This window comes from Vulpes lagopus, chromosome 15 (assembly GCF_018345385.1).
Source record: "Vulpes lagopus strain Blue_001 chromosome 15, ASM1834538v1, whole genome shotgun sequence".
Classification (NCBI taxonomy): domain Eukaryota; kingdom Metazoa; phylum Chordata; class Mammalia; order Carnivora; family Canidae; genus Vulpes; species Vulpes lagopus.
This window is the reverse complement of record NC_054838.1, coordinates 9733806-9757036: the sequence shown is the minus strand read 5'-3', so window position 1 is coordinate 9757036 and position 23231 is coordinate 9733806. Positions and strand designations below refer to the sequence as shown.

Below are 23231 nucleotides of genomic sequence, written 5' to 3'. Positions count from 1 at the left end.
ATGAGGAAGAGCAGAGCAGTGGAAATACAGAGGCCTGAGGCCGGCAGGAGGCTGCAGGGCCTGGAGAAGAAAAACAGAGGCTAACCTCAGGGTGCAGTCAGACACCATGGACCCCAGGGGTAATTCTCCAAAAAGGGGCAAAGACTAGTACCCATAGGGAAAAAGCCAATGAGGACCTGATGTTACCTTCTTTCTGCCCAGGGGCAGGAAACTGATATTCAAGCCTGAGTCTTGGGGGAGGGGACAGAGGTTGGGTTCCTTCAAAGTGGGTTGCCTGAAACCTACACTCACCAAATGTCCTCAGCAGCTGAAATTTCTCTTCTCGTGTCCCTGTGCAACAGGATGCGCAGGTGAACCCTGTCTCGTGCTCCGGTTGCTACTTGCCAGTCCCCAAACTCCTGCTGAACTTCCAGCCATCTCTCACTCTTAGAAATCCCCAAGGCCTCTTTTTTTAGGAGACTCATGGCAGTAGAGCTTCCCCCTTTGTACTCCACCAAACCTCGACCCCCACACTCAGCACCCAGCCATAGCGTAGGGTCCCTCTCTCACCTGTGCAGCCAGCAATTCCAGGCACAGAGGAGGTCTGGCACAGAGTGGGTACTCAAAATACACTTACTAGATGAATGACTGCCCCCTGGCACTTAGCTCCCGTGGCCCACACATTGGCTGGCTACTCTGGCTCCCCTGGGCCTCTAAGTGGGGAGAGAAGGGTTAAGCACCCGGACCTTGCCTACCTGAGCTCAGCGCCCTCAGGCCTCAGAAGAGGTTTGGCTTGGTCTAAAGACACTGCCCCTCTGGGCTCTATGAGGGCCTCAGGGCACACAGTCGTCTCAGGTAGGGCCTGTGGGTAGCTCTAGACCCCCCTGGCTTCCCCCTTGAGCTCTGAAGCATTCTGAGTCCTGGTGGGGAGGTCCACTGGGGTTACTGCCAGTGGTCCTCTCTCACTTCAGGGCCTCAGTAGCTCCTGCACAGCTCTGGAAACTGTTCAGGAAATGCCCTGGGTGAAATCCAGTAGCTTTCAGTGAGAGCCTCTGAGAATCCTGGACCATCCCTGAGGTCTCCTATTGGGACACACCAGGGGAGCTGTAGATCTCTGTCTGAAGAATGTGGCTGACTCTCTGTACTTCCTTCTTTCCTCCCACTGCCCCCTGGTCAGCACCAGTTCCTTACCTGCTTCTCAGGCCCTAAGAAATGCCCTGAAATGGGGAGGAGCCTCCCTAAAGTGCTTCTAGCTAGTTTTCTGAGGTCAAAGGACAGAGAGAGAGGACCACTTTCCCTTCCGACCAATCCCCACCTCTCAGACACTGTCCCATATCCTCTGCATATGCTCCAACAGCGCTGAGCTTGGGGCACTAGGAGCTGGGATTTGCCCACCACGGGGCATTTCAGAGAAGCTTCCTGTCTCAGGCCAAGGCTGCAAGGAATTCCAACACCAGAGAAGCCCCCGCCCTCGGAAGCGCAAGGAGAAAGAAAACTTTTTGGAGATCGGTGCACGGGTTCCTACACCTGGAGTCCTCCTGCCCCCTCCCTTATTTTACTGGGGATCCCTGCTGGAAACCGAACAACCCACAGGGGTCCCAGTCCGTCCACAGCCCTGAGGCCCGGCTAGAAAAGGGAGGGGAGCGCGGGGCGCGTCCATCCCCCCACCGCCCAGCCAGGACTCCGGGGTCCTGAACGCTGTAGGGGCCCCTCGCAGCTCTGACCTTGTGCCGGAATTCTCGAGCCACCTTCCGGTCCATGGCTGGGCCAGGCGGGGCCGCGTCGCCCGCACAACTCGCTCGTTCGGGTGCCCGGCGGCCCCAAGCCGGCAGGAGCCGCAGCGGAGAGCCGCGGGCCCGGGAGCGGTGGGGGGCGGGGCCCGGGAGCGGTGGGGGCGGGGCCTGGCGCGGTGGGCGGGGCCTGGGCGGGGCCTGGGCGGGGCTGCTGGGACGCCCGGAACACCTGTCCTGAAGCTTGTCGCCTCCCACCGACACCCGAGCAAAGGGTCTGGAGTGCGTGGGCGTGTGTGGTGGTGGCGGCGGCGGCGGCCGGACTCGAGGCCGGCGCTCCCCTCGGACGGGTCTCCAAACACAAGCCGTTGGGGGACAGGATCTCGGGAAACGTGGGGAGGAGACTTGGGACTTTTTTGTAGGAGTCAGAATACTTTCTGGAGGAGGTCCTGAGACTCTCACAAGGGTGGGTAGGGATGATCTAAGGATCCGCAGATAGCGGGCCATTGGCTCGGCCCCTGAGGCTTTCACCCCTGCGGGGCATCTCTCTTTCAGCCGACCTACCCCCTATAATGGCCTTCTCCACGGGCTAATTCCCCGGAGGAGGAAATCTTTGATCTGCGAATTCCTTGGGGCCGGGTCTAATGCGCTCACAGAGGCCTGAATCAGTGGGGTATCAGTATCCCTCCTGAACTGACTTCCCCTCCCACCTGCCTAGCCCCACTCCACCCCACTCCACACACACACACACACACACACACACACACAGGCACACACACACACACTCACTGAGGCATGGAAGGGCCTGGCAGTGACACCTTGATTTACTGCTGACCTTTACCCAGGGCTCAGATCCCATCTGGTTCATTTGAGTCAATTCATCCAGTTTGTTCAACTCCTAGGTCTAGTGCTGGAGTGTAAAGACAGTGATGAACCAAGTCCGGGACAGACTGAGAGGAAAGAGGGGGTCAAGAGAGGGGCGTATTGGAGAGAGTGGGGATCTTTGATCAGGGGGCTTGTGCCTGGATTTAACCCGGGGTGGGGGCCTGTTTGCACCATGTCAGGGGGCAGGGTACAGGGAGATGGACAGCAACCCAAAATAGTGAACCGCTTACAACTGTAACTTCAGGGACACCTAAAACCCTCCTCTTTTTCATCTTATCTCTAGTATCTGAAGTTTTGCCAACAGACTTATTTTTGGGGGACTAAATTATCGCCTAGTTTAGGATGTAAATCCTTCTGGAGAAAAACCTTGAAATATTATCCATGTCCTCACCTTAGTATTAACTAGTTAAGTCAGAGATAAAAGGGGAAGACTTGTGGGATTTTCAAAGGTCCAGGAAAGACACTCAAAATATGTTCCCCTCCAACTTCCTTTGTTGATGTTCTACGTCTCTTAACTAAGTCGTGTGGCTGTTATTTCATAGTTGGAATCCAGGCAGAGTGGCAAATGGCCTTTCAAGGGTGATGCAGTCCATGGGCCACTTCAATCGTTTTCCATGACCACCACCCTCATAGACTCTCTCCTTCTTTAAATGCTTCCCCTCTTGGTTGTGGGGACTGAGTCAGAGCTTTCCTCTCCTATGAATGTTCCTTTTCAAGCTTCCTCTGCCCTCGCCTGTTCTCTAACCAGGGCCTGTTACGTTTCCATCCTTAACTCCCTCCCCTTCCTCTCATCTATGTCCATGGCTTCAAATACTCTGTGAGGGGCTGTATGCTTTATTTACCACTATATTCCCAGAACACTGTGTGGTAAGAAATAGATGCTCAACAAATTTGTTGAGTGGATGAATGAATGAATGAACGCATCCCAAGTCTATATCTCTGCCTAGGGGTCTCCTGGGACCACCACCATCACCACTACCACCATCATCATCATCACCTGCAAGACTTGCATCTGGTTGGTGTTCCAATAACTTATTGGCCAAAAGAATGCTTCACAGGTTCCCAAGGCTCCTAATCCCACAGTTCTAGCATTAAAACATTCCTCCTGGACAAGGAGTATATCTTGTTCACAAAATTAAATCGGAGTTCTGTTTTTTCATTTGTTTTGGTTATTTTTTCATTTTGTTGTTGCTGTTGTTGTTAAAGTCTGGTCTCGAGGGGAACAGTAATATGGAAGTGTGATGCACTTCTATCATCAGTCAACATTTTCTCAGCTGGGGCCTGAACTAGTGCTGGACATAAAGAGGACTAAGTCACGATCCGTTCCCTAGAGGTGCTCAAAACTGGAGGGAGAGTAGGGACTTGGAGCCCCAGGAAGCTGTAGTAGTGAGTAGTGGGAGCACAGGCCCGGGTTCTGCGGGGCTTGAGCTTTGGTTCTGCCACTGACAACTGACCACTGAGTGGCAGGCCCCGGGGCCTCTGCGAAAGGAGAGTGGAAGACCAGACTTCCACAAGCATCGTGGGTGTCCAACGGAAGGGCCTTCAGAGACCCAGGTTTCTAAGATGGGGATCTTTGAGGAGTAAGGGATGCTGCGGGGTGCACTGGCTGCGGGGTGCTCCTTGCTCCCCCAGGGTACTTGGAGCCCACTGATCTGAATCCGGCCGCCTCTGGGGAGGGGCAGCCACAGGCGGAGCCGGGCAGCTGGGAGGAGCCAAGCGCCTGGGAGGCGGGGCGGAGGCCCGGGGGCCAGAGAGCGAGCCGAGGCGCCGAGCGGAGGTGTGACCCTGCCTTTGCAGGCGAGGGACTCGGGCCGGCCGTGCGCTCCGGCTTCGCAGCTTCCGCGCGCCCCTATGGGGTCCCCGGGCCCGGGCGCGCCCTCGCCGGCGCTCTGCCTGCTGCTGGCCTGCGTCTGGCTGCCCCGGGGTGAGCCGGCGGCCGGTTCCTGCGGGTTCAGTCTCTCGGTGCCAGGGCAGTGGGCTGGAGGGGGCCGGAGGGGGAGGGTAGGGGAACGGTGAGGGGAGGTTCTAGACAGGGAGGAAAAGGAGGTTTGCGGGGAGGGCAGGGGAGAGGGGAGAGGGGCGCCAAGGAAAAAGAGGCCAGCGACAGCCAGGAGAAGGGGTCCCAAGCTAGGCAGGATGGAAGGCACCCAGGGTGGCAAGCTGGAGGGAACAGGGGCACAGAGTAGGGGGAGAGCGGGAGACCTTTGTTGGAGAGGTCACCAGAGAGGGAAACGGATTGAAATCTGTAGGGAGAGAGAATGGGGGGGAGGAAGATGCATCCTAGAAGATGCAGGACAGGAGGTGGGAGACCCAAGAAAGGGAGGCCTGGCTTGACTGGAAAGCAATCCCCCTTCCCAGGCTTAGCACCCACACCCCAGGGCAACGCAGAGCTGCAGTCTGAGCCAGCCCAGGATCCCAGGTGAGTAGGTGCAAGCTTGTGGCTGCCCCACCCATGACTCCCACCTTTAGTTCTGGTGTGGGTGACCCCAGCGTTTTAGCACAGAGGGTGGGCTGCCCTTGGGGGTGGTGGGGAGGCATGGCTCATTCTTATTCCCTCACTCACCTTAGGCTTGTTTCTCATCTAGCCACAGACAGCAGGAGGTGTCCCTTGCCATAAAGGATGCTACAACAGTGATGGGAAGCCAGGTAAGAGGAGGCCTGGGGAAGGGGGGCTTCACTGGGCAGGGGCTTTTTTCTGTCTGGGACCGGGGCTGACAGGGAGCTCTATAGGTTGCAGGAAGGTTGTCTCTGCAGTTATTTGGAAGGGGACAGTGTCCCCTAGTATATGTCTGAAGTATGCAAATTCATGATACACTTCTACTGCCACTTACCTAATCTCTTGGGACCCTGCCTGTAGTTGGTTCAGTTTGTTTTTGTTTTATTTCATTTGGGGAGGAGGGCACTAAGATGCAATCTGGACATAGCTGAACTCTCCCCCGCCCTGGGGTGAAAGCACAAAGGTGAGGGTTTAGGCGAGTGGAGTTCCCTCTTACTGGCCTGACCTGGGAAGGTATGAAACCGGTTAGATGCCCCACTCCATACCTTGAGCAGTGCTCCAGCTAGTGTGCCTTGAGAGGGAAAGACAAGAACTGGGCCACTCGGTGGGGTTTGTGAGGACGAGCTCACATTGTGTGGATGGGAAGGAGAACCGCAAACTATTAATCTTTGAGTCTGTACCGTTGCCCTCCCACCCTCCTGGCATTCTCCCTTCTTTCAGGAGAGGTAATAGTTTATTTTCTCACTTTGCCAAATTTCTTTGGTCTCTGGGTCAAGTGACTCATGTTCTCTTTCCAATCCTGTCCTGTACTTGTCTTTTCTACAACCATAGACATGTTATAAATCTGGGCTGCCCACAGCTAGATCCCCAGAGCATTTAGAACCTCAACTCATGCACCTTGGCCCTAGGGATCAGCCGCCAGTGGGGACTATCACCTGTAATAGAAAACAATGTGCTCCCAAACACCTGCCCTTTGGAAATAGGTATGAAGACCCCAAGGCAGGAAGAGGACATGCTTATTCTGTAAGGGGTGGATTATCCAGGCTATTTATTTTTTGTTTGCCCACTTAGCCAGGCCACAAGTTTTAGAATCACACTCAGATGTAGTTTGAATTGAAAGATAATATTGTTATTCTTTTTTTAAAATTAATTAATTTGAGAGACAAGGTGAGGGAGGGGCAGAGGGAGAGGGAGAGAGAGGCAGACAGCCCAAAGTGGGGCTCGATCTCACAACCCTGAGATCATGATCTGAGCCAAAATCAAGAGTCAGATGCTTAACTGACTGAGCCACCTAGGCACCCTCTTATTCTTTTTCTATGTGATGAAATCAAGGTAGGTGGGTGACCTGCTGGGGCCCCCAGGAAGCAAGTGAAATGAGGACTTCTGGTGGAGCCAGCTTGCTGCCCCACAAGATAAATGCCCCCCAGGACTCCAGGAATCCCTGAGTTTTAGTGGAGAAAATAATCCTTACCCAAGCACCTCATTCCCCTAGCAGGCTTCCTTCCTCGCTGGATTTTAGAGTAGGCCTCTCTCCCTTTACCTGCGGGAAGCATCTGGACCAGACAACCCCAGTGGGTTTCTCACGTTACTCCTCAGAGCAAATAAGGGGTTGGAGTGGCCTTCCTTTAAAGCCACTGGAGTGGGTGTGGGGAAATTAGGTCATTAGCTAGAAAGTGAACCTGGGGATCCTTCGAGGGATTCTGCCTTGAATAACCTCAGTGGTGAGGGTGGGTGTCCCAGACCAGCAGCCAATTGACCTTCATTTCAGAGCTGCCACATTCCTATAAAGCACAGCCGTTGTCCAGAGAATCCATGGTATAGGCCAGGGTGGGAGGGTAAAAGCAATGTTATTTACCTCAATTTAACTGAAAGTTAGCATTCCCTTTAATTATGACTATAGGCTACAGACCACAATACAGCAGGAGCAGTGTCTATGACTGTCACCAGTAGAAATCACAGACACAGTGATAGCACCTTACACTTGTCATTTCCATATCTCATTCATACTCACTGCTTCAAAACTCTGGCAGTGATAAGACTTGCTGCTAGATCTTCTATTTAATGTAGTCGAAATATTACAAAGCCACACATTTTTATAAAATAAAATATAAAAGCCACACATTTTTATAAAACATTTTCATGACTATATTGCAATATAATCCATGTCTTTTGTCATCCTGTGTTTTATATATTTACCAACATTATTCTTAGAATGGGTTGATAGGCTTCACTAGATTGTCAGAGAGGTTCTTGGCATCAAAATGTCTAAGAACTTCTGAACTATACTGAAGACAAATCATTTGAGCAGGATTTAAAGATTTCTCCAGAAAACAGCGTTGGCTCTGCAACCCTATCTTGCCCTCATTAACACTGATCTCAGAAGCCACATCTGAGGTGGGGGTGAGGAGTGGAGAGACACAAAGACACAAAAAGGTTTCATTAAGAGCTCTTTGGGGCCTACGGGATGTGAGGTGATCGTTTTTCCCATGGTCTCTGAGGCCCCGTGAGATCGATTACCACCAGGGTGGGCAGCCCGACTCCTGGGCTCAGGCTGGGTGTGCAGGGTAAGGAGAGCCGGGGAGGACCCAGGGGACCAGGGGCCAAAGGGGGACAAGAACACTGAAACCTGGCCCAGGAGGGGCCGATGACTTCCCATGGGTCAGTAGGACAGTGCAAAGGGGGGCGGTGACTGCCCAGGGTTGAGTGGAGAGACTGGCAAAGACCCCTGGAGGTTGGGCTCCAGGGACCAAGGGTTCTGGGTACTCTCCATGTTCCAAGTCCTTTGCCTGAGGCTGGGGATTCAGCCCGAGGCTGTGGAGATGACAGAGAGGAAGGAGGACACGTGAGACAGGGAAGCACAGTGTGTCGGTGCCTTGTTGGCCCTGTGAACATGCACACGGACGGGCTCCCTGAGGGCAGAGACTTTGTCCCCTTCACACGGGGAAGCTGTACACAGGAGGGGGCTGAGGCTCTGAGAGGGGAGTTGCTTACTGGGACCCCAGTCCCAGTGGTATGAGCCACCTCAGACTAGGGTCCCCAGAGCCCAGGCATCCAAGTCAGCTAGCTCCGTGCTGACTGACCACCCTGGATGTTCAGAACAGTTCCAATTTCAGACGGTTTCTATCCAGAGAGTCCACGTGGTGGGATTTCTGGTCTGGAAGATAGGATTTCTCGGCTCGCTTTGCCTGTGTCCTCCTCAGATTTATGGTATCAGGGAGAGTCCTGGCGTGGAGCCGAGTTCTGAGGACTGTGGGTGGTGACCCGTGAGGAAGGTTGGGGTAGGCGATGGCATGAGATGTTCCCCAGCCTTGGGGCGAGGGGCTGCCTTTGTTTCTTAGGTCTGCCTCGTGTGGTTTCCAAGGTATTTGTTCTCCCGACAAGGGGGTTTTGTGTTGGGTTTTGTGAGGGCATGAAAGTGTACTAGAGAGGGAAGGAGGCAGGGAGGCTGGGGGATATGGGAGCACGGAGGGGAGGGAATGTGTTCAGGCCACCGAGGTGCCACTCTGGAGGGTTAAAAACCAGCCTTCACTCCTCTAGGGCAGGTCTGAAAATGCTCCCGGACCTCTCAGAGGTGGGCCTGGGGAGGGAGAGTGGCTGGAGGACTGAGGGGTGGGGGGCCTCCCTCCTCTGGGCGATGGACAGGGAGGGCCACGACCTTTAGGAAGTCCTTCCCTGACCCTGTTCTCTTCCTTCTGTCTTTAAAAGGAGGCTGAAGTCCTGGACTCCTTGGCCATGTCTTCCTGGGAAAGGCGGCTCCACCGGGCCAAATGTGCACCATCTTGTAAGTGGCCCCCCTCCCTGTGGCCCATGGCAGGCCAGGCTTCCCTCAGGGCCTCCTGTGATCTCTCTGCCCTGCAAAGGGTCTCTTCCCACCTTCCCCAGCTCCAGCCTCCAATTCTGCTTTCCTGTCTCCTGCCTGGCTGAGGAGGGCTTCCTCTCCAGTGTCCTGTTCTTATGACCATGGCCCCATGGCTTTTCCCTCTCACACTTTCTGATGCCAGTGTGATTGGGCTCCCTTGCTTAGTGGTTGTTTCCCCCTCTTCTTCACCCTGTGTCCGTGGCCTCTCCCCTTACCCTTTGCTGTGTCTGTGGCCCCTTCTCTTGTGCCATGGTTCCTTCCCTCACCATACTCCACTTAACTTTGTCTTCTCATGCTCTGTGGCCTTTCTGTCTCCCGTATTCCAAACATGAGGCATCTCCCCCTTCCCTGGGTCATGCTTAAGCCTCTTCCCCTGAGCTTAGGGAACAGTGAGGAAGAGAGGTACCTGGAGATCTCTGAGCAATCTCCCCACTCACCCTACGTGCTCTATATTCAGTCTGCCTGCCTTGTGTGGCAGCCACGAACTTTCAGTGCAGGGAGCTGAAGGCCCAGGTGGGGCTGGCCTGGGGGGCACTCGAGGCATACTGAGGACAGGTACTCTGAGCCCCCACGCTGCCTGCCTGTCAGGGAGGGAGCCAGGCAGCCAGGTCTGAGGCACCCTGCCCATGCCCCCACTAGGGCTAGCTCCTGAGAAATGTTGGGGCTACCTGTGGGTGGGGATCTGAGTTCCATGTAGCTCTGGAAGGGCTGAGTCTGGTGCCCTGGCATGAGGGAGGGAGGTGCTGTATCACTGGGTCCTGCCTATCTTGGCTCAGTGGGGAGGTGCCTTCTGTGTCTCCCCTGCAGACTTGTTCTCCTGCTTCAACGGGGGCGAATGTGTGTACCCAGCCTTCTGTGACTGCAGACGCTTCAATGCCACCGGGCCACGCTGCCAGATGGGTGAGTCTGAGCTCTATCCCACCCCGGGGGTGGGCTGTGGGTACAGGGAAGGCTTGTGAGCCTAAGGCCTGGGAGACCCAGGCTGGGGAGGGGGCACAGGTCAGGGGCCCTGCTAGGAGCTGGCTTGGTGCCCACAGCAGCTGCATGGACAGGCTCTCTTTCCTCTGGCACAGTGTATAACGCCGGCCCTGAGCGGGACAACATCTGCCGGGCTTGGGGACAGCACCATGTGGAGACATTTGATGGTCTCTACTACTACCTCTCTGGGAAGGGCAGCTACACCCTGGTGGGACAGCATGAGCCTGAGGGCCAGACTTTCTCAGTCCAGGTGAGGCCTTTCCTGCCCTGCCTCTCTAGGAAGGTTCCACTAGGCTCTGGAGGTCTTCCTGGCCAGGGCTTTGCTGGTCACAGTTAGAGAGTCTACACCTGGGTGGAGCTGGGGGCTCCATGGTTCCCTCTCACCCACTCACTCCTGGTTGCCCCTGGCCAGTTACCGATTTAGTCACTCATCATTAAGTATTACGTACATACTTGTTCTCTCCCTGGCACAAGGCTTGGCGGTGGCCTTGTGGACAGTAACACAGATGTAGTCTCTGTCCTTGTGGCACTTACAGACTAATGGGGGAAACAGACATCAAATCGAATGAATCAAGTGCAACTGAGCGCACTTCAGAGGAGAAATGCCAAATGTTAGAAAAGCATGTGATGGAAACCTAACCTTGCTTATTGGGAAGGAGATGATCAGGGAAGACTTCCGGGAGGAAGTGACATTTAAGTTGAGATCTGAAGAATGAATTGGAGTTAGCCAAGTGGAGGGTCACAGGTCTGAAGGCTGGACATGAGAACATTCCAGGTAAAGGGAATTTGGGTGCTGAGGACCTGAGATAACAAAGAGCACTGTGCCTCTGAGGAAATGATAGAGGTCCTGGATGACTCCGTTCAGGGTTACCTCTTCTAAGAAGCCCTTCTGGATGCGCAGACCTCCTAAGCTGGCTCAGGGGCTCTTCTCTGTGTAACCAAATTTCTGCATTGGTGCATTGTCAGTGCATTTCTCTTACAAAGGTCTGTTTCCAGGTTGGTCTTCTCTACCATATAGAAGCTTTCCAGGCAGGGACCGTGTCTTTTCATTCGGTGTTCCCAGGACCCAGATTAGTGCTCAGAAAACGTTTGTCCTGTATATGAACACATGTGTGAGACTGTCAGGTGGATCTGATTTCCATGCTTACCCCATGTGTGGAGTGGGGTGTCTGCTTCAGGCACTGGTCGGTACACCTCCGTCCAGAGAAAAGTCAGCCTGGGAGCCGGCTCTGCTGAGGAGCACCTTGGTTAGGGCAGAGTTAGGGCCAGAGGCTTGGGAGTTTGGGGAGATCCTCATGGTCACTGTCATCCCTCTGCCAGCAGGCATGCCCCTCTGTCTCCAGCACAGCCCTGCCGCGGGGCCGCCCTAGGGGCCATGCCTGGATGGCATGCCCTCTCTGCCTCGGCGTATCACACATCAGAGTTTTTTTATGACTGTCATTTTGTGACAGATACAATTACTTAGACTAACGGGGTGCAACGCATTCATGGATTCTGAAATAAACTTAATGAGTTAGAACTAGCAACCCTGCCAAAAGAAAGAAAGAAGGGGGGAGGAGGGGAGGGAAGGTGCGAGGGAGGGAGGGAGGAAGAAAGAAAAGAGAAAAATCCCCAAAGAGAATAGAATATATAATGTGGATGCATCACACATTAATAGGGGTAAATACTATTTTGTAAAATTTTTGTTTTGTTTATATATGTATATATTTATGTTTCTTACTGTGGGTCATGATCCAAAGCTTGACAAGTTTAGAGTGTGGGGTGGCTTTCACAAGCCCCACTTTCAGCTGGAGTGACCCCAGCCTGCTTAGACACATTGAATGGTAATCTAGTGGAAGGGTTTCTACACCAGGAAGAGAAACATTTCAGGCTTTTCTCTAAGCCTCAGTTCTCCTCCCTCTCTTGGGTCTCAGAGCTTTGAGGTATGGGTTCTATCTGAGGAGGGGGCAGAGGAGATGTGGATGTGACAGGCGGCACAGGAGTGACACAGGTCACACGTGCTTGTGTGTGCAAGGAAGGCCTAGACCGCACCTGTCCGGGTCATGGTTAGTGTGTGCACTGTGGGTGCCCAGTGAATATATGAGGGGGGTGTGTGTGTGTCTATGTGTGTGTGTGTGTTCTGTGTGTCAGATGGTGTGAGTGAAGATGTTGGCTTTTAATCTGATGGGATAACCTGGGTTGCAAAAAAAAAAAAAATACAAAAATAGGGAGACAGCACCATGTACTGGAAAGAGCCCTGAAATTTAGCCTGGAGTCCTGGGTTGGAATCCTGGCAGTGTGCGTGTGTTGACCTTCATCACTTCACTTCTCTGAGTATCATCTGCCTCCTCCGGAAATGCAGATAATTGGAGCTCTGTCCTCCTGCGGGGTTGTGGGGACTGGGAGACATCACAGAGGAAGGGTGCTTGGCACACAGAAGGTAGGTGATGAGCATTAAGCAGAAGCTCCATGGGGTGTCACTGGCCTCTAAACCCCCTCAATCAGGTGCACAACGACCCGCAGTGCGGCTCTTCCCCCTACACCTGCTCCAGGTCCGTCAGCCTCTTCTTTGCGGGTGAGCAGGAGATCCGTCTGGCCAAGGAGGTCACCCTCGGAGGCGTGAGGTAACTATGACACCAGCTCTGAGCTCTCCTGCCCCCCGGCACTGGTGGTGAGGGATGGTGAGCATCTTCCTTCTATAGCCTAAAGAAAACTGTTTTCTGGGGGCAAACCGAAGAGTTTCCACCATCACGGCAGGAACATACTGGATGGCCAGCAGGGTTTCCCATCAGCTGGGTTTGTGGAACAATGAGTCCCTCGAGATTTTCTGAGACTCTGAGGGCCCTGTGCGTTTCCAGGCAGTGGGTATTCATGCCAACAGCAGAATTTTTGAGATAGAGTATAGCACGGAAAGCATGCTTAGTCTTTTTCTTTCACAATTTCGAGGGAACCTTCTTGAGTGGATCATACACAGTTCAAGCCTCCTCAGAGGAGACCTTGAACTCATTGTCACCTTTTCTGATTGCAAAGGGTCATTTCAATGTCACTTACCTTGTTGGGACATCTGGCAGCAGAGGAATGAGGACTCTGCCCCCACACCACATGGCCCAGACTGTGGTTCTTCTGAAGTCTTTCTTGTGTCTTGTCTTCACTGTCCTTTCCCTCCCTTGCTGTCTGCTGTCCCTTCATGCTGCTGCTGGGTTGGGGGAAGGAGTCTTCCTGCAAGGACCCTTCTCTTGGCCTCATTTCCTGCTTCCGATCTGGAAACTGGGTAACCACACTTTCTGGGGCTGAGGGTAACATTGAAAGCCCAGGGGCTTTTCCTGTGAAGAAAAGACTGGTATATGGATCTTCGGGTTCCAGTTTTGGCTGGTTAGACCCTGTTTTTGTTTTTCTTTCCTGACTTTGAAATGGATTAAAAGTTGCCAGATTCCATACTGGCTAGGAGAGCCTATCCCAGTAAAACTGGGAATGTGGTCGGGATGGCTATGGGCCTGCATCCTTTCTTCCTCTCCTGGTTTTCTTTATCCCTCAGCTTTTTTCTTTTCCTAACCCTTTCTTGCTTGCCACCAAAAAAAACAAACCACGTAAATGTCTGTTATACCATTTCTCCCATCCAGGAGAAATGAGCTGACAGCTTCAGATACTCTAAGATTTATCCTGCTGGGGAAATTGCAATTTTATTATTTTTTAATTTTTTTTTTAAATTTTTATTTATTTATGATAGGAACACAGTGAGAGAGAGAGGCAGAGACACAGGCAGAGGGAGAAGCAGGCTCCATGCACCGGGAGCCTGACGTGGGATTCGATCCCGGATCTCCAGGATCGCGCCCTGGGCCAAAGGCAGGCGCCAAACCGCTGCGCCACCCAGGGATTCCTTTTTTAAATTTTTTAAAAGAGATTTATTTATGAGAGACATACAGAGACGCAGAAACACAGGCAGAGGGAGAAGCAGGCTTCTTGCAGGGAGCCTGATACAGGACTTGATCTCAGGACCCTGGGATCATGACCTGAGCCAAAGGCAGACGCTCCACTCAGCGGAGCCACCCAGGTGCCCCGGAAATTGCAATTTTAAAAGCAAGTTTTAAACTCTGAAGACAAAAGAATCCCTCTCTAATGGTGGACTTCAGATACCCAGAAAGTCAGGGGGAGGGAAAGCGGGGCCTTAGATCCCATGCTACCGGTGGCATGTGGATGAGGCAAGTGCTGGGTACATGATGGGTCCTGCGGGTAGGGGACACGGCAGGTCCTTTGGTGAAGGGACTGGATGAGTGTAGGTGGTGTAAACGACCTGAAGCTCTGGGCTGCACCCTGCAGGGTCCAACTGCCCCATGTGATGGGGAACGTGCGTCTGCAGCGGCTCGCTGGCTACGTCCTTGTGCGGCATCAGTCAGCTTTCACACTGGCCTGGGATGGTGCTTCTGCTGTCTACATCAAGATGAGCCCGGAGTTCCTGGGCTGGACTCATGGGCTGTGTGGGAACAACAATGCCGACCCCCAGGATGATCTGGTGACCAGCTATGGTGAGGTGCAGGGCAAGTGGCCTCTGTGGGGTGTGGGTAGAGGTGGGGGATGGGTCAGGCTGGGAGGGTGGGAGAGACCTTGGGTGGAACCCTGGGATCATGGTACTAAAGACCCTTTGGGATGCCTGGAGCCCCTTCCTACAAAGTGTGTGGCCTCAGGCATGTTCTTAACCCCTCAACCTCAGTTTTTTTGTCTGTAAAATCGTCGTAATGAGAACTCCTACTACGGTTGTGTGAGGATCTAAAGGGCACTTTGCTGGGTGGGATTGATCCTGCAAGATGAGTATGTGTCAGTGGTAGGGAGCAGAAGGCCAGAGAGAACCAGGAAGAGAAAAGGCTCCATGGGACCTGAAAATACCTAAGGAGGAGTGGTAAAGTAAGAGTGAAGCATGCAGGGCCAAATCATGGCGACTCTGGCTGGAAGGAGGGAAGTGACACCTTTGAGCACCCACAACATACTGAACACTTAACATACAGTCTTTGCAGTAATGTCATGGTGGGGGGGGGGGGCGTGGAGTTATTTGCCCTATTTCACATATGGGAGAACTGAGGTTCAGAGAAATACAGGAGCTTGTCCATGCTCACATACTAGTGGTCTCTGGATTGCATGGTGTTGCCTCCGCCAGTTTGGAGCAGTAGGGAGCTACTACAGGTTCTTGAGCATTCTTGCCTATTATCACCAGCTTTTTCAGGAGAGTGGCTCCGTTGGGAAATGCAGACTGAATGCGAGCTGGGAGGCTGGATTCTTCGACTCCTTGCCCACCTTTGGCATCTCTCAGGCTCCACTTGTCCTCCCTTACTTAGATCCTTCCACGGCCCCCTCCCCGCCATCCACCTGTGGTCATCCACCTGTGGTCATGCTAGTTCTGCCCTCCAGGGAAGCTGACGGACGATGTGGCGGAGTTTGTGCACAGCTGGCAGGAGCAGGCCCCCAACCAGCCTCCAAGGCCTACAACTTCCTCCCTGCCTCGCCCACCGTGTCTGCAGCAGAGCGCGGGAACCATGCAGGTCTGGCCTCAGGCAGAGTGCCTCCCCCCACCGCTCCTAGTGTCTGTCCACCTCCTAGAAAAAGTCTGTGCACCACCCCTTTTCTCCCCATCTTTCTCCTTCTCTCTCTTGAGCTTAAATTGGGGTTCAGCGTGGGGGCTGGTGAAGTCAGAGGGCTGTGAGTGGCTTTGCAGCCCCCAGCTCTGTCTTGTGGCCCTTTGCCCAGGGTGTGTACGACCGGTGCGAGGCACTGCTGAGGCCCCCCTTTGATGCCTGCCACGCCTATGTCAGCCCTCTGCCCTTCACAGCCAGCTGCACCAGTGATCTCTGCCAGTGAGTAGCCAGCCAGGCGTGGAGCTGCCGCTGGGCTGTGGGGAGACCTGTCCCGGTGCTGCGGGGGTGGCGGGGAGGGGGCTCAGCACGTGGGCCACGGGGGCTGCTAATCCCAGGCCCTGACAGATATGCTTCCCAAAGCCGGAAATTCTTATCTGCATAGGTGGACAGGGCTTCCCCATTCTCTGAAGCCCAGAAATAGGGACTGACGCCCTCAGGGTCACACAAGTCAATGGCAATGGTGGGACTAGGACCCAGGTGTCCTGCCTCCATCTGTATACAGATACCTTCCCAGTCTCTCCTTCCTAGCTGTATGACAAGGAGGGGTGCCCTGCGCCCTGGAAGTGTCTAGAGGGTGTGGGAGGGCAGGTGGCGGAGTGGGCTCTGGCAGGACGCTTGGTTTCCCTGCACAGGTCAGTGGGCGACGAAGCCACCTGGTGCCGGGCGCTGGCGGAGTATGCCCGAGCGTGCGCCCAGGCGGGGCGGCCCCTGCAGGACTGGAGGACCCATCTCCGGCAGTGTGGTGGGTGCATCCTGCTGGTGGGCAGGGACGGGTTCAGACAAGCTCTGGCTTGGGGCTGTGGGTGGCACCCTCGGGCTCAGCTCAATGTCCTGTCCTGCTTAGGCCCATAGTTGTCGGCGCTGTAAGGCCTGAGGCCCCATCCTCGTGTGACCGAGGAGCAAACAGGCTCAGAGTGGAGGGACTGGCCTGCGGCCACAGAGCAGGCTAAGCGTGGTTCTCCGAGCCTCCCAGGCTCTCGCCTACTTTCTGGTCACCCAGGGTTCCCACTGGGACTAGGGGAACAGGAAGATCACAGCCCTGACTCCCCCGACCCCAAGGCCTGGAATAGGGGTTGGGTCTGTCCTGGCAGAGCTGGGGCCCAACTGCCCCCTTCCCCGTGTCCCCCCCCCCGCCCCAGCTGTGCACTGCAAGGAGGCGGCCTTTACCTACAATGAGTGCATCGCCTGCTGCCCCGCCTCCTGCCAGTCCCGGGCATCCTGTGTGGACAGCGAGATCGCCTGTGTGGACGGCTGCTACTGCCCCGACGGTATGCCAGGGGCAGAGCGGGTGCCTGGCCGTGTCCTTCTGGGCTGGCACGGAGGAGCGTGATCAGGGGCCCCGAGGGTGCCTATCTGCGCAATGAGGGGAGAAGGAACACACAACTCGGGAGGGAATAAATGAATGACTGGCTTCAGGGAGGTGGGGGTGGGGGTGGCACTGCGGCTCTTGAGAAGTTCATCAGGGTGTTTGATGTCATTGGGACTGAGCTTTTTAAGGTGTGTAGATGAGGACGAGTCATTCATTCATTCATTCATCATTCATTTCTTCATTGATCATGTATGAATTTGCTTAAACACTCATCCACGTTTTTTAGGGGGATATAAATTTGCAGCATATCTGTAGTGTGCAGGCCATGGCTAGGCAGGGATTGAGATAAAAATAGAGATACAGTCGTGGACTCTAGGGGTCACAATCTGGTTGCAGTGATGTTTATTTATGGCTCCCGTCTAAGGCATAAAGCAGTTAGGACCCACTCAGGGGTTCAGACAAGAAGAGACATAGGAATTCAGTGAGGGGAGAGATTGTCAGGGAAGGCTTCCTGGAAGAGGTGGTACCTAAGCTGGTTCTAGATGCAGTGACAGGCTTTTGAGAGGTGGAGAAGACAAGTTGGTCAGTATGCAGGTTGTTTGGGGTGGGCAGTTCTCGGAGCAAAGGTCTGGAGGTAAGATGATTTGTCTAGAGATCTGGCCTGAGCCAAGGATTTATGCAGGAGGCTTGAAAGTGGGCTCAGTGGTGAAAGCTGGGATGAGGGATCTTATGGCCCTGGGGAGCCATAAACAGTCTGTGAACAGGAATGGAGGTGAGTTAAGTGGGCCTTTGCTGTCACCCTAGGGCTGATCTTTGAGGACGGGGACTGCGTGGCACCAGCTGAGTGTCCCTGTGAGTTCCATGGGACCCTGTACCCGACTGGCTCTGTGGTGAAAGAAGACTGCAACACCTGGTCTGTGTCCACAGCTGGGGGGTGGGGCAGTGGTGATTGCCAGGGTTTTCCAACAGGGCTGCCCATCTGGGGTCTGGGAGCCCTGGTGACATGGGGGCACTCACTCAGCATCTTTAAGTCCCAGGAGATCTCAGATCTAACCCTTGGAGGTGGAGGTCTCTACCACCCACTTTAGAGATGGGAAGACTGAGGGCTGGGTCAGCAGCTCTGTGGACCCTGCAGTCCTCCAGCATCTCCCCTAGGCCTGGAGAAGTGAGCCCTGCCTCCTCGGTCTCTGTTTCAGCACATGCACTGCAGGCAAGTGGGTGTGCAGCACATCTGTCTGCCCAGGTATGTCTGACTCTACTCCCTTCCTCCAGTCTCACAGCTATGGGGGCAGGGAAGTTCTGGGGGCCAGGCCTGCAGTTCCCAGCTTGACCCACTTTGATTCCTCAGAGCCACTTTGCCTGGGTAAGGGATTGTTCCAGCCCCTGTCAGGGAGGCCTTTAGTGGGGGCAGATCTAAGGACCTTCCTGAGCTTGGGGGCCTTGCACTGAGACTGGCCTCCTGGCAGGGGGAGATGCCCAGGGCAGGGCTGTATCTCCCTTCAGGTAGGCTGGTGGAGGCAGGTCTGCTTCTCCCCAGCGACCAGAGTGTCAAAAGGGGGGGGGGGGCAGGGCTCCAAACACTGCCCGAACTCCTGAGGACAGGGTGCTGTCCCTTCCTCATGCTCGGGGCCCGCAGGGCAGAGGCAGTCCCCGTGGGGCAGCTCCCGTATGTCAGCCACCTTTCTCTGCCCCTCAGCCGAGTGTTCAGTGACTGGTGACATCCATTTCACGACCTTTGACGGCCGGCGGTACACCTTCCCTGCCACGTGTCAGTACATCCTGGCCAAGAGCCGCTCCTCGGGCACCTTCACAGTGACGCTGCAGAATGCCCCTTGTGGCCTGGTAAGGGCTGGGCACCCTCAGGCCCACTCCAGCCAGCCGCTTCTGCTCTCTGCCTCCTCGGGAGGCCGAGGGACTCCGGGCAGGGTCCCAGGGCTTCCACGGCCCACTCATCCTGAGGTCTATTCTTTCTGGGCAGAGCCAGGGGATAGGAGACTAGGTTCTGTCTCTAGAACATCTGCTAGCTGAGAGGCACTTCCCCTTTTCTGGGCCTGAGTGTTTTTTTTTTTGTTGTTGTTGTTTTTTGTTTTTGTTTTTGAATCTCTAAAATGGGTCTAATTCAATTTAACCTTATCTGCTTCCTTGGATTGTACCTTCAACATCCCTATATTTATTTGCTCACTCATTTATTCAGTCAGCAAATACTGAACATCTGTTTGTGCCGGAAGCTATGTTGGGTTTCGGAGACTGGGATGGATTAGATCTGGCTCTGCCCTCCTGGGCCTTGCAGTTTGGTAGGTGAGGCAGAGAAGTACCCCCATAATCCACTATGTTATAGGAATTGTGACAACATGGATATGACAGGGTAGGTCCCCGTGGAGGAGCTTTTCCTTGTTGTTGTCCTAGAGGTCAGGTGGGAGGAGGGGTGATCTGGAAAGACTTCCTAGAGGAGGCGACCCCTGAGCTGTGTTGGCCACTTATGAACGTAACTGAGAAAATGGCCAACTCACATATCTGAGGTAGTTGTGAGTTTGTCTGTCTCTCCATGACTGCATTTTCCCTGAGCCGACCATACAGAGCTGACCCTATAAGCCTTGGTCTGGGCTACACTCAGCTCCTTCCTGCTCAGTAGAGCAGGGGTTCACACCCCTAGTCCAGGCAGCCACCCCCGACCCCCCCCCCCCCGCCTTGTCCTCCCCCACTGAGGTCAGGTGTGAGCAGACATCACTTAGAGGTTCCCTCCCTGGCCCTGGGGACCCAGGCTGGGCTGTGGACAAGGGAGACGGCTGTGCTTTCTTCCTTTTGAGGCCTAAGTGATCCCCTCCTCTTTCTCTGCCAGAGAATGGCCTGGATCTGCCCTTGGCTGCTCTCTGAATTAGAACACTTGTCCTCAAAAGCCTGGGGGCTCCCATGACATCCTGAGGGAGGCAAAAGAAAAGGCAAGCAGACAGACACCACCCAGTGTAACTCCTTCCCATTTACAAAGTTCTAGAGTCTTAGAATACCTGGGGCCATGAGACCCTGGAGGTCCCTTACCAACCCTCTCTACCACATTCTAGATGGTGGCCGGCCAGCCTTGGCCTGAGGTAACCTGCTTCACTGCTCAACAGTGCCTCTTGATAGCACTTTCCTTTTACCATGAGCCAGGTCTCCTCCTTGTGACTTCATCCATGCTGATGAACAGTAAGCTAGTCTTCTGCTGGCTCTGTGCAGGGCACAGTGAGGATTACACAGATGAGTCAAACCCTGGTCCTAGCCACCAGGAGCTCGCAGCCTGATGAGGGAGTCATTCATGTCCTCAAGACTGGTGCTTCATGGTGAGATACAAGAGCAGTGCTATCAGAGGGGAGTTCTGTGGAGGAAGAAATATTCCTACAGGTCAGAAGAAAGGATCAGGAAAAGCCTCATGGCAGAGGTGGCATTTGAGCTGAATGACCTAAAGTGGGCCTAAAAAGATAAATAGAAATAAGATATATATGTTTGAGGATGGGGAGAAAGGGCAATCCAGGAGGATTAGATCATATGAAAGAAAGCAATGAGGTTGGAATGTTCTAGAAAACATTAAGGCTGATGCAGAAGGACTTGGCAACTGGCTGGTAAAGTGGGCAGGTATGTGGGAGAGAGGAGGAAGAGTCAAAGATGAAGTCATGACTTCAGTCCTGGGTGAACACAAGGGGGTAGGGTGAGGATGTTAATAAAAAGGATGATGATGATAAAGTATTTGCACAGTACTTTTTACTTTGACTAATCACTTTTGCGTGGGACCTGTAGTTTAAGGCTCAAAATACCCCATGTAGTAATCATTATTATTCTCTCCACTTAAAATATGATAAGACATGCCTATAGAGGCTTGGGGTGTTCCTGATAACCCCCAGCCAGCCGGAGGGGGAGCTGAGCCAGACCCAAGGCTGGAAGTCTGGAAAGCCTGTCACAGCCTCTTTATACACCCACCCCAATATCTAGGTAGTGTTTACAGCCTTTGAAATATTTTTCAAGTAGACCTTTCTCATAGCAGTTTTAGATTTTATAGAAAAAATGCAAAGATAGTACATAGAGTTCCCATAAACCCCACACCTAATTTGTACTATCATTAACATTATACATTAGTATGGTACATTTGTTACACATAATGAACCAATGTTGGTACATTAACTAAAATCTGCACTTTACTCATATTTCCTTATTTTTTTTTTTAGCCTAATATTTTTTCTCCATTCCAATATACCACATTACATTTAGTCATCATGTCTCCTAGGCTCTTCTGGCTGTTGCAGTTTCTTTCTTCTTTTCTTTAGTGTGTATGTGGGTTTTTGTTGGTTTTGGTTTTTTGAGAGAGGGAGAAGAGAGAATCGTAAGCAGGCTCCATGCCCAGTGCGGAGCCTCACTCGGGGCTTGATCTCACCACCCAGAGATCATGACCTGAGCTGAAATCAAGAGTCAGATACTTAACCAGCTGAGCTACCCAGGAACCCCCTTGTTACAGTTTCTAAGACTTTATGATCTTGAAAGTTCTGAGTGCTGGTCAGATATTTTGTAGAATGCCCCTCTACTGGAATTTGTGTGATTTATGAAATTTTGGGAGGAAGATAAGAGGTAAATTGCTATTTTCATCACATCTTATCAAGGGTACATATACCAACATGGTTTATCACTGTTGAGGTTGACCTTGGTCATCGGGCTGAGCTAGCGTTTGTCACATTCTCCATGTAGAGTTAGCCCTCTTTTCTCCCCTTGCCATACTGTTCTCTTTGGAAGGAAGTCTCTATGCTCTGCCCACACTTGGCGAATGGAAAATTATGCTCCCTCTGCTTGAAGGCAGAGATTCTACATACATTATTTGGAATTTTTCTGCACAGGAGACTTGTCTTCTTTCCCCCTCACATATTTTCTTTCAGTCATTTATTTATGTCAGCATGGATCCAGGGATATTTATTTTATACTTTGGGTAAGAATCCAATACTTTCTTTTTTTATTTTGTTACTCAGACTTTTTCTAACTTGACCATTGGGCGGTCTTACAGTTGGCTCTGGAGTCTCTTTGACATAGCCCCATCAGTGTGTGTGTGTGTCTGAGTGCGTGTGTGTCTATGTGTATACTGCCTTACTTTATGGTCCTATAAGATGCACCAGGCTCTTGTTGTATATTTCCTGTTGGATTCCTAGAGTCAGCCATTTCAGAAAAAATACTATCAGATGCTCTGGGCTCTTTTTATTGGAGAACGGTATTAGACAGAAAGATCTGGGGTACTAGGTGTGCACCATTGCTACTGGGGTATCACTTCTTTTAGACCCTCTTAGTCTACAAAGGAAATAATATGTATAACTTATGAATATCCTTGTATAACCAATGTATATATACGTATCTATAGATAATCTATCAATAGCTCTGTATGTCTTTATGCGCTAAAAGTTCATATTGATGTGCCAACTCTAATCTATTACCACATGGGTCATTGTAGCCTCCCCCCTTGCTTATCTATAAACGCCCACACTGACAGTGAGAAATCTGGCTTCCACATCCATCATCCATTTATCTAATTGTTCAATTCCAGTATACATGTATAGAAGTATCGGAATTATTAACCCATATCCATGGGAAAGAACTTTATCAACTAGAGTGCAGTACTTATGCACAGTTCCATTTGCCTTTAGTCTTACAAACACCACTTATTTCCAAAGTTACTTAAGTCAACACCTTTCCCTGCACCCCTCTTTCAGTGAGGTTGTTTGCTATATTTGTAATACAGTTAGATTCTTTTGTCATAGTCTGCATTCCATTCTGGGATCCTTTGAACTCCTACCTGATTTTAAAAAAATTGTACACATTAGGGTTCACTCTTTATGCTGTAATGTTCTCTGGGCTTTGACAAATACAACCTCCAAAGTACTCCAGGCACGTTTTCTTACCTGTATCAAACCAGGCAAGCCCAACTATTGTGGTATTTCTCTTTTCCTGAAGGAGAGAACTGAGGTGTGGATAAGTTCAATGAGGTCTTTAAGGTCTCAGCTTTCAGTGACATCAAGGCCTGAGCCTAAGACTTTGACTAAAGCATTGCAGTCTTTCTTCCTGCACCAATGACAGGTCCAGAAGGGGACAGAGGATGAGTGGGTCTGGCAAACAAGGTAATGTTTCAGATACAATGGTTTTGAGCTGTTTCAGGGATTTTTATGTCTCCTTGGGAAGGAGCTTAGAAGAAAGGTCGTAGCTTGTTGCACAAAGCCTTTCTGAAAAGTTTCAAGCTCTAATCCTTGCCTCATTCTGCTGTTTTATTATATCACTTTCAGATTATACTTTCTCTGGCTGTCTTTGGACTGAGGATAAAGTCCAAAAATTTTACAAAGCTCTGCCTAAGCTGGCCCCTGCCTATCTTTTTTTTCTTTTCTTTAAGATG

At 52.5% G+C, this 23231-nt stretch overlaps 2 protein-coding genes across 3 annotated transcripts in view; one reads left to right on the top strand and one right to left on the bottom strand.

Annotated features, from left to right (window-relative positions):
• USH1C (USH1 protein network component harmonin) overlaps window positions 1-1859 on the bottom strand; it is a 45688-nt gene extending 43829 nt beyond the window's left edge. Inside the window, exon 1 of one of the 2 annotated variants that reach the window (XM_041730244.1) lies at window positions 1704-1859. In XM_041730244.1, coding sequence (XP_041586178.1) covers window positions 1704-1739 — 36 coding nt within the window. In that variant the 5' untranslated portion in view covers window positions 1740-1859. The remainder of the gene's footprint in view (window positions 1-1703) is intronic. The other variant, XM_041730242.1, reaches the window with a different exon arrangement.
• The window catches only part of OTOG (otogelin), a 90891-nt gene continuing 69397 nt past the window's right edge, over window positions 1738-23231 (top strand). Inside the window, 17 exon segments of the mRNA XM_041730653.1 lie at window positions 1738-1844; window positions 1953-2059; window positions 4227-4518; window positions 5064-5100; window positions 5163-5240; window positions 8797-8872; window positions 9758-9850; window positions 10024-10178; window positions 12413-12531; window positions 14225-14430; window positions 15308-15438; window positions 15644-15750; window positions 16164-16273; window positions 16671-16799; window positions 17645-17753; window positions 18037-18083; window positions 18537-18682. Coding sequence (XP_041586587.1) covers window positions 1738-1844; window positions 1953-2059; window positions 4227-4518; window positions 5064-5100; window positions 5163-5240; window positions 8797-8872; window positions 9758-9850; window positions 10024-10178; window positions 12413-12531; window positions 14225-14430; window positions 15308-15438; window positions 15644-15750; window positions 16164-16273; window positions 16671-16799; window positions 17645-17753; window positions 18037-18083; window positions 18537-18682 — 2049 coding nt within the window.